The following is an 11,635-nucleotide window of genomic DNA, read 5'->3' on the forward strand; positions in this document are numbered from 1 at the left end:
AAAACTTAAGTAATAGCCTACTCTTTTTTTTTTTTTAAACAGTGATAGGATTATTTTTTATTAAATTTTTAGAAATTGGCAACAAATTCCATGGTACAAAATTCAAGCTGTACAACGGGTGTGCACTAAAATGTTCTCTCCTGCCTGTGCTCCCCAGCCGCCGCCCCACTTGTGATTTCCGTGTTTCCCTGTATTCTACCCTAAACACTTGCGGGACAGCGGGTAGAGCAGGGTCGGTTTCCCGGGGGCGGGCGGGGCAGGGGCACTGGCACTGGCCCCGCCCATCGGGCGTGGCCCTGTGTCCCCGCCCTTCGCAGACGCGCACACGCCCGCGCTGGAGCCAGACACGTTGCACGCGCGCCTGCGCCTCTCGGCAGACCACCAGAAGGTGCGTTGCGGTCACCTTGGCAGCAATGGGGTCCACGCCCGGGCTGTATTTCGACGCGCTGTGGCAGGTGCTGGGCCGCGACTGCTTCGACGCCGGCCGCCACTATTGGGAAGTGGACGTGCGGGAGGCGGCCGTCGGCTGGTGGGTGGGCGCGGCCTACGGCTCCCTGCGGCGCCGTGGGGCCTCGGCCGCCGCCCGCTTGGGCTGCAATCGCCAGTCCTGGTGCCTCGAACTATATGACCTCGAGTACTGGGCCTTCCACGACGGCCAGCGCAGCCGTCTGCGGCCCCGCGACGACCCCGACCGGCTCGGCGTCTTCCTGGACTACGAGGTCGGCGTCTTCACCTTTTACGACGTGACGGGCGGCATGACCCACCTGCACACCTTCCGTGCCGCCTTCCAGGAGCTGCTCTACCCGACCCTGCGGCTCTGGGAAGGGGTCATCAGCATCTCCCGACTGCCCTAGGGGCCGACACCTGAGTGGCCGCCCTAGGCTCTCCGCGGCTCTGGCCTCACCCGATCCGGACGTGGCTGGTCTACTGCCGCCTCTGTAAGCATTCCCATCCTCTCCACTACCAGTCATGCCCTGTGCTTTGAACAGTTCCTCTCCTAGGTACTAATAGCCTACTCTTGACCGGAGCCTTACCGATAAAGTAAATAGTCAATTAACACAAATTTTGTATTATACGTGTTATATACTGTATTCTTACAATAAAGTAAGCTAGAGAAAATAAAATGTTATTAAAAAATCATAAGGAAGAGAAAATACATTTACAGTAGTGTACTGTATTTATTGAAACCATAAGTTTACATTGTCTGTTTATAAAACAAACCCTTCTGTCAGCACCTACATCAATATTGTATTTTATGATACAAAACACTGTAAATGTTATATAAATTAGTAACATTAGACATAAAAAATGAAAAGATAATGTATGCAAAAAATTTATATACAGGCATAATGATTCATACATTGATAATGAAGAAGCAGCGATATGATTGCTTCATGATAGCTTAGCCTATACACCAATGAATAAATCGTTATAAAATTTTTATGGCATACAGTATTACTGTCATATTCATAATAAAGTATTGGAAACATTGTTACATTTTTTAAAAAACCACTTATCTGTGATGATAGGATAAGTAGTTTCTCCAATTACCAGAGAGAGAGGCATCCTGTAAGATAATGTAGTTCTTTGAAAGCAAAGTTATAAAACAGTAAGAAAACTAACACATTATTAATTTTATTAATATATTATTAATATTAATAATTAATTATTAATAATAAATAATAATAAATTAATAAAAATAATTAATGATTTGTTAATATATTAAATATTACTCACCTTATGCCTATGTAAGGATAGACTAATATCTACATATATTTTATGCATTCATGCCTACCTATTTCTTAATATTTTCAATATTTTTAGGCTGCACAGTTCACCTGTGAGTTTTTTCAAATTGTCACAAATCTCCAAAAATTATTTCAATATATTTATTGAAAATAGTCTGTGTATAAGTGGACCCACACAGTTCAAACCCATGTTGTTTAAGGGTAACAACTGTAGAGTGATTCATGGATTATGGTAAAAGTATGTTTAGTTTTGTAAGAAACTGCCAAACTGCCTTCCAAAGTAAATGGCTGTACCATTTTGCATTCCTACCAGAAATGAATGAGAATTCATTTTGCTCAACATCCTAGCCAGGATTCGGTGTTGTCAGTGTTGTTGATTTTGGCCATTGTAATAGGTGAGTAGTGGTATCTCACTGTTGTTTTAATTTGCATTTCCCTGATGACATATGATGTTGAGCATCTTTCCATATGTTTATTTTCCATCTCTATATCTTCTTTGGTGAGATGTCTGTTAAAGTCTTTGGTCCTTTTAAAAATTGTTGTTTATTACCTTATTGTCAAAATTCAAGTATATTTGTACATTTTGGACTACAGTCCTTTATCAGATGTATCTTTTGCAAATATTTTCTCTCTCTGGCTTGTCGTCTCGTTCTGTAATATTTAATGCATTTTTTAAAGAAATAAAATAGGCTGTAAACAACACTCTCTGCTCCTCCTCCTCCACCTTCTTCTTTTTCCTCTTCTAGCCTATATCCCTTTTCCTGCACAGTTCTGGAGAATATTCAGTTAAATTTCATACATTATCAATGATAGCCAGTAAATAAACATGATCATTATAAGTAGATGTGGGGGGAATATTTATGAGTATTTTTAATAGGAATTTAGGTAAGTCAGTAACTACAATAAATGTGGCGTTACCATCTTGTTTGCTGACATTATTTTTCAAACAAAGAACATGAAAGAGAGAACACAACATTGCTATAATGCTAAAGATACTGTCATAATATTGTGGCCCCAAATACTGTATCATGTGGATGTAGTAAACTGAATTAATCAATAGTGATGTTTTTCAGAACGTCCTGAAAAGATGAAAAAGTTTTCCAGGAAAAAGAAACAGTTAACAGGCACGTTGGTAAGTCACCGTTATCTTCCTCAACCTGTATAAACACTCTGCTCAGTTACAAGTGAAGAAAAAGAAGTTCTAGCCTGGATCTGGTTGTTCATGATGGTGAAAAGTATATGAAAAGACAGCAGTTACCAGGTAGCTATAAACCATCCCATGGGAGGAAACTAAATTATCACAAATCAAGGAGCAGTTTAGAAAAAATATACTCCAGAAAGTAGGATGCAACTCGTGTAAAATACTGCAAATGTTGGCATTGATGTGTTTGGAATTTGTTGTGGAAAATCATGGAAGCTGTAAGAAGAAACATTAATTTCAACAGTGGTTTGTAAACTGTGTTCCACAGGGCTTTAGAGTTTTAAGAAGGTAACTGAAAGCTTGCATGGAGAGAGAAGGGTTCAATAGGGTGGGCTTATGCTTTTCATCCTTCATATTAGTCAGAACATACTCTGATTATATTAGTTTTACATATTGTGTTTGACCTATACTTTAAACAAAAAAAAAAGGTTCTGCAATTAAAGAACAATTGAAAACCACTAATGTAAAGCATTCTGAAGTTCCCTGATTGGACTTTTTCACCTGATGACCTTTTAAATCCCTTGTTTATAATCATCATTAACCATGCTAAAGTCAAATCTCAACATTAGTGAAGAGAATAAATTGGAACTACCATTTCAATCACAACTAACATCTTTCTTTTTCAGCTGCTCAAAAGTAGATTCCATATAATGTATGAGCACTTGTACAGTTGCAAAGTAATTGTTTTTTCAAAAGCAATTTATTAACATTTCAAGTAGGTGTGGTGCAATTTTGAGTTAGTCATTTTTAATCCCATAGAGCTTTCATTATAACACACACTTGGTACCTTATTTGTATGAGTGTCTTTGCTACAAGAATTTTCACTTAGATATCTTGTCAATAAATATTAGACTTAGTCACCTGTTGAAATATGATACCTTAAATCATCTGGGTTCTTTTGAGAGTTTGTCATTATAAGAGAGTAATTTTTCCAACTTCAGTAAATGTTAAGTCATTATGATTGGTCTGGATCAGCTAGATACGAGACATTTCTTAAGAATGTGTGTTTTTCTTTTTCTGTGATTGAATATTTACTTTTACTTGAAATGAGCAATGTTTTAGGAATTGGTTGATTCGAAGGTGATCATTTTTTAAAGCACTGGGTCATGATAAACAATATATTACTCATTTGTAAATTAGATGGAGATTTGTTTACTGTTGGGACAGTACTTTGCTAGTGATGAGATACCTTGTGTCTATGATCCAGGTCAATATTTTTGTTATATAAAGCTACCAGGGAAATTGAACTTGTAAGTTATATGACTGTGAGGTGTTCATGAAAGTAAAGACAGCTGGGTGGTCTTAAGAAATATTTCATTCAGGATGGGGTAAATTCTCATTATCCGCATTAAACTACAGAAGACACCTGTTTAGTTACTTGAATATTCATGATGGCCATTCTCTCTTAGACAAAGCTGCTTAGCATGGTCTCATCTTTAATGTATAAACTTCTTTTTTTAAGCTTCATGCAGGCCACAGCTTTTCTGTTTTGAAATAGAGAGACTGCCTCAGACACACTGAAAAAGAATTGAGTGGTTTATAGTTTTCCAGGAAACTTAGCAGGGTTTGACCTCTTTAATTGGATTGGGTAGAATGTCTTGGCTCTTTGGATAGGTTACAACTGTAGGTGGATTAATATAGTTTAATATAGTTTGGGTTATCTTTCAAATTCATAATAGTATTGCCCGTATTTACCACAAGTAATTCATGGTAGACATATAATGACATTAAAGTTGCCTCCGAAGCATCGATGATTAGATTGGATTGAACACATGACACAGTTGATGTCAACTAGATTCTCTTTTTTCTTTTGGCTTTTGGAATTGGTAATGAGATAGCAAGTGACTCTTGCTTATAGACAACATTTAACATGTAAAATTAGGAGCTGGGATGTGGTCATAATATCCTATATGGATAAAGAATAAGAGAAGAATAATGAAACTATGCAAAGAGAAAGATCATTGATAGAAAAATGATTAATAGTTTACATTTCCCAGTTTTAGTCAATATCTGAGGTCCATCTGCAATCCTGTTTGGCTTTAATTAAGACTGTCACCCTCCCTCATTTTTTCACAATATAGTTCTCTTTTTTTGCTTAAGTAAGCTTAGGTTTTTCTGTCACTTGCAACGAAGATATCTCACTAAATAATAATAGAATCCATTAATGAGGACAATCAATACGAGGACATGTAAGTCACATGGTATGTGCTTAATACATTTAATTAAATATGATATTAAAATGTTATGATCTTTATAACTTTCAGTTTCCGAGGATAACCTTTATCTGACTTTGTCTTCAGACTCTGGGAATCCTTTACTAGAGCCACTAAAGCACTTTCTACAATGATATTTAAGATGCACTTCAAATCTAAGATTGCATGAAATCATTCACTTTATTTCATAGGGCAAACATTGAGGCATTACCTTCGAAGAAACAAAGTAATACGTCATAGTTACACCTAATGAGTTGTTATTGAATTTGTCCAGGCAAATCAAAGGCCTCCTCTCATGCAGCTAGTAAATGCTGATCTTAACCATTATGTTAACTTGCCATTGATATCTTGATCTTACTGACAAAACTGAAAGCGCAAAGCATTATGTCAGTCCTGTGTTGAACTACTGAATGTGTAAAATATGAAGGAAGTAGACACTGTTGACTAGAAGTAATGTTTATTTTATTCTTACAAATGGCTTCTTAAACATTTTTCATTTGTATAAAACCTTGTTTATCTTTTGATTTGTATCTTAATGAACTCTTCCTGTTAGGAAGTGTCAGGTTTTTGTGTGTGTGTGCATGTGCAATATATTTACTCTGCTATTTTATTGTTTTGAATTTATAGAAAGTGGAGAAAATAGGTTTGCATCTGTCTGATCAATTCCTTCAGGTGCTAGTCCCCTTTAATTGCAGTACTGATTGCAGTAGGTATAACGGGACCTGGGATTTCATACAACATACCATGTCAACCTTCAGAGGAAACAAAAGCTTTGGAAGCAAGTGGTTCAGGTTACTATTTATCTTATGACCCTATGAAATGTGGGTCAATGTGTCATGTGGGTCACATGTGTCATCAATAGTGACATGCCAAAGATTCAGATTTCTTTGGCATAGCTTCTGAAAGTTAATACTCTGAATCTTTATAGTCTTGAAATCTCTCCATGCATGTTTCCCTTGAGAGTGTGTTTCTTGTGTTCAGCAAGATCAGATAAGAAGCAATTTTTTCCCCTATCTGTGGTTCCTGATTGGCCTTATTGTTTTAGATAACAACAAGCAGAAGAATTGTGGACTACTAGGAGCTCATAATTTAGTAAGGGAAATAAGTCATGGATAGGATCAGTGGCAACCCAAGATGGTCTGTTAGTGGCATATCTGAGACTGAGACATTAGAGAAGAGTGATTCTGGAAAGTGAATGTGGTAGGAGGTTGGACCTGTCTCAGCCACTTTTTAGCTACTTCCTTGCTGGTGACTTTGGGCACTAAATATAACCTATGTAACCCTAAATTTCTTCATCTGAAAAATGGTAATAATAATAATATTCAACTTCATTAGGCTGTTTGTTAGGAGAAAATGAGACTGCTTATTTCTAGATAATTGTAAGTGCTCAAAAAATGTAAATGAAACATCATGCCTGCAGTAGAGGAAGGAGAAGTTACTTTTACCTCATATAATTAGGGAAGAAGTCAAGAAAGAAAGAGAACCTAAATGTAAAACATGTAGGGTTTCAAAGATTGAGATGGTGGGAAATGCTTCTTAAGTGATGGAGATCAGCGGTGTGAAAATGTAACATATGACCACAGGAAAGTGAATAAAGTATTTGGAGAGATATCTAACGTTTATGTGTATCCGTACTTAAACTTTTCACCAAAAGACCCCTAAGGGCACAGGGGAATCTCTGACTCTAGATAAGGAAACACCACCACAATCACATCTACCATTGCTACAATAATAATGAGCATAAGAGTGGGATAGGGAGGGTGGGAGGGAGACGCAAGAAGGAGGAGATATGGGGATATATGTATATGTATAGCTGATTCACTTTGTTATAAAGCAGAAACTAACACACCATTGTAAAGCAATTATGCTCCAATAAGGATGTTAAAAAAACAAAACAAAACAAAAACAAAACTAAACAAAACAAAAAGAATTGACTGGGCTCTGTGTTTTACATTCACTGTCTCAGCTGACTGCCAAAGTCTTCATGAGTTATTCTGGCATGAGGTATGGAAAGTGAGGCTCACAATTAATGTTAGTGGGTGGTGAGACTGAGACTCTTGGGAGTGTGACTGCCGGATCCTCCCTCTAAAACCACTCTATATCCTACTTCTGGAGATTTGGTCCTGGGTGTCCAATATTTTGGAAGTCTCTTGTTTTATTATTATTTTTTTTAAATCATGAAAATGTTGAATTGCACTTCATAGTATATACATTTGTTTTGATATAACAGGTTTTAAAACACTTTCTGTGCAAATGTTTTCATCTGTCTATTTAGTAGGTTAATAGAGTAACACAGACTGTCAATTTCAGAAGATCTTATATTTTTTCAAGTGTCTCCTTTCAAGGATATTAGAACGTAACCTTGAGAGAGCTTCAAGCAGTTTTTAATTTGCTTGTTTGATGGTGCTTTTCACTATATAATTTCCAGCCAAGACTCTTGATGCTTTGTTTGCAAAAAAATAAAAAAGTCTGACGCTCTTCCTTCAAGGTTTGCATAATTAATTCTTAAATTTCATTTTCATGCAGTTATTAATTAAGGTTTTGTGATAAAAGAATACCTTTGTATAAGACTTCCTTGAAATTTTACAGTTTTTCAGTTTATGATTTACAGTTAAATGCTTGTCAGGAGGAATCATGAATCTTCTCTGAAGAAAACTTATAAACGGCTTCCTAAACTTCAAGTTTAGAATCACTTGAAATATGTCTTCTATGAAATTAATAGAGGATAATTTTAAAGAAGTGGTTGTAAATATCTGTATAACACAGGATTACATTCTAATTAATGTTATTTGCCACCTTAGAGAACAGTATTGTATTTTAGTTGTAAATAATTATATTAATCTGTGTGATGTGTGCTTACTACTCACAAATTATTTTCTGTTTATACTTTAACTGCAAAAACAAATGCTAGCTTGAATCAATTATGTTTAATATCTTGATTAGCAGCTTGTCTGAGAATTAACAAAGTTTGCAAGATTTATGAAACTCAGGAATACTTTAAAACTGCAAAAAGCTTTCATTTATTGATAGTCAATAATGGGTGGAAGTTAAGCTTAATCTAGTAACTAAAATCAGGCAAAATATGTGTCTAAATAGTACTGATTCTGGTTCTAATTTAATAAGAACTTGAATTTATAGAAATGTAACCCTTAAGTTGGTGGGACTGGATGTCCCTAGGCAAGTGAATTATGATTACATTTACATGTAACATTTTATAGTATAGGTGTAGCCAGAATAGAGAGAGAAAAAAAATTTAAGGAACCATTATGCCTATGATACTGATTTTTTTCTCTGGCATGCAGCCAAAAATTTCCCGTTGTCTAAGAGGAAAATAAGGTTGCCATTTTGGTTGTGATTACTTAGTCTGGAGAATCGCTTAAAGATAATACCCTCAAATATAATTTATTTAAAAATTAAACGTAGCACTTTTACTTTTAAAAATATGTTCTTTATGTGAAAAGAGTAAACAATGCGATGGATCAATAATTTCTGATAAGGTAGTTTCAATTTCATTAAACCTGAAGTGATATTTTTAAATAGTCTCTACTTTTGAGGAGTTTAAGTTTAGCAACATGTAAAAAATAATGTAAATATTTTAAGTATATTACCTTGTTTATTACATTCTACATACTACAAGGGAATGCGTAGTAAAGTTGATTGAGATCAGGAAGTCTTCACAGAGGAAGAGTCAATATATGAATAAATAGAACATGAGGAGATATTAATGAATACAACGTATGCTAAAGCATGGAGAAATAAAATAATATGACATGTTCAGAGGAATGTGAATTTGGCATTTTCAGAAATTAAGGGGGGAAGGACTTGGTGGATGGACATGAGACTACAGGGCAATCATGTTAAAAGATGAGTAGTAAGATAATTATAGTTGAAGTTAACAAGAAAAATACTTGTAAAGTTAATTGAAGTTTTATTATTTTGATGATAGAGTACCTTAGAAAAGTTTTTGGGTCAGCTTTGCAAGATAGGATAGTTCACACTACTAGAGAGGAAGACAGATTTTACTGGTAGTGAGCCAGGTAAGTGGCAAACTAGTTAAAAGTTTAGTTTCAGAGTTTAAATGGGAAATGCTATAATGCCTAACCTAAGAGAGAGGTGGTAAAGATGGAAAGTAGAACAGATTGAGGGCCACTTCAGTAAGATCTAGTGATTAAATTAATATGACTTGTGAGAATGAGTCAGTTGGCTTCCAGGAGTGTGACTTTGGGGAGGGAGAAAGATAATAGATTCAGTTTTAGACACATTGAATTTGAAGTTCCTATGGAGTACACAGCCTATATAAGTCCAGGAGAAAATCGTGTGTATGTGTTGTGACCTTGGAAAAAAGGACAGAACCATGATAGTATATTGGTGAACATATCATTCAGAGTCCCAACAGGAAACCAAAGACACACTCAATAATAATTAGAATAATTCCTGGAGGATGCATTACAAAGAGATGGATTACAAAAGTGTAGGGAGGATCAAAGAAAACCAAAAGGATATTGCAGGAATCTGTGACTAATAACAATAACACTATCACAACTTCTAGACCTAAATGGATGAAAGAAGTTAAAGGTCACCTAAAGCTAGATGTAACGATATATAAGGAATGCAGGTCACCATGAGAGAAACAGTGACCATCTGTCGAGGGACAGAGCCAGCTTGAGGAGACCTCACAGGGAGGGAATGAATAGCCTGACCTGATTCTCTTCTCTCTCCCTGAACTCTTGCTGGTGATCCCCATTAACCAAACCTGGTCAGAAGAAGCCAGAGTACACGGGAGCTCATTGATATAGTCCCTATAGGTCAGCTGCTTAGGGCATGGAGCAAGATAGAATTGGGAGTCAGTCTGGAAGAAAGAGGGGAAGATATCCATCATAGAACCACCAAGGGATGCCTGCCACAGGCAGAGTACTCCAAACAAGACAAGAGAGAGTCTCTGAGAGAAGAAAACTGGGCAACATCAGCACTGAAAAGAAAATGAGAAGGAATTAATACAGTCGTTATTACAGAAGAGCTTGATGTTGGGTCGCTCATGGAAAGTCAGACTGGTCATAATATAAAGTGTCATGGGGAGGCCAAGAAACATGAAGATAAGGCCAGTAGAGTGTATGTTGGATATTGTAGGTGGTGGTCTTAATAACAACAATTTTTGTGGGGTAGTGTGAAAAGAAGTTATATTGCAATGGGTCAAGAAGTGAAAGGAAGTAAGGAAGGGAAAGCAATGAGCCTGGTCACCTTTTTAAAGACGTTTTGTGAATTAAGTTATAAAAGAGTGGTGACTAAAGGGGTCGACAGGATGTGAATTCCTTGAGGAAGTTTTCAAAGGATACACATTTTATCTAACATTTTAATGCTATAATTTTAGACTTGGGAATTTAAGGATCATACTTTAGGAAGGCAGCAACATCCAGACTAAACAAGGCTATTATAATCCTCAATGGGGCATAAACAATTACAATGTATATCTCTTTCTTTTGAGTCGCAAAGCCTATGTGCCAGGGCCTGGGCAAGATAGCATGTGAAGTATTAACTGCTGGTGCTCTTAGCCTGGTTTTCTGGGCCGTGTGTTGTCCGTTACTGATCTTGAAGTTAAATGGAAGTGTATATCTGTGAACACAGTCCACTGCTGAGAAAAGAGAATCGCCAGATCTTTTTAAGTGCTAGGTTTCAAATGATACCACTGAGTGATGAGACAGTCCAGTGTGTAGAGATTTTAATAGACAGAGCAGGTTCCCATCTTCCCTCCTCAATCCATATTACATATATACAAAAGGCCTGTGTACTAGTGGAAGTCAGTGTTGAGCAGTGGTTCTCAGTGGAGGGTGGTTTTGCCTCTCCCAGAGGACATTTGGCAATATCTGGAGACATTTGGTTGTCAAACTGGGGATGTCCTGCTATCATCTAGTGGGCAAAAGCCAAGAATGCTGCTAAGCATCCTATAATGCACAGGTCTTCCATACACACAGCAAAGAGTTATCCAGCCAAAGTGTTGATAGTGGGGGTCTTGAGAAATTCTGGTGTAGAGTTCTGAGGAAGCAGAAGAAAGTGCAAGAGACATGTATACTGCCCCCTGTCAATGATTCAACTAAAGGAGGGGGAGATATTCCAGATATTCCTCATGTAGTTATGGGGTTTCAGAACTAGAAGAAACTGGGGTTCTATTTGACAACTGAGTGTGTGAATGGCAACCTATAAAGATGTCCTACCACACTGAAACATGGATAAGGGAGCAAGAAAGATGGCAGCATGATCAGGAGGTCTGGACATAAGAGGGATTTCAGATCACCCCCTGAATTTCTAGAAATTCACGTAGACACAGGGAGGCTGAGAGTAAGGGTAATGTGCTTGCTAGAAACTAAAGACAACATGGAAAGAGAATCTCACTGAAATCTCCATAAGGTAAGGCGTACAGAGCCACCAGCTAAGCATGTGGGAAGCCGGGGGGCCTGTGCTCTCACAAGGAGCAGCAA

General features: G+C 37.1%; 1 protein-coding gene across 1 annotated transcript; it reads left to right on the plus strand.

Annotated features, from left to right (window-relative positions):
• The first annotated feature begins 331 nt into the window (after positions 1–331).
• Positions 332–1,633, plus strand: LOC309628910 (tripartite motif-containing protein 14-like). The gene has a single exon (XM_082392463.1). It carries the CDS (start codon positions 414–416, stop codon positions 852–854), a length of 441 nt encoding a protein of 146 aa, XP_082248589.1. The 5' UTR covers positions 332–413; the 3' UTR covers positions 855–1,633.
• The last annotated feature ends 10,002 nt before the right edge of the window (positions 1,634–11,635 follow it).

Source organism: Balaenoptera borealis, assembly GCF_965194805.1.
Source record: "Balaenoptera borealis genome assembly, chromosome: 5".
NCBI lineage: Eukaryota > Metazoa > Chordata > Mammalia > Artiodactyla > Balaenopteridae > Balaenoptera > Balaenoptera borealis.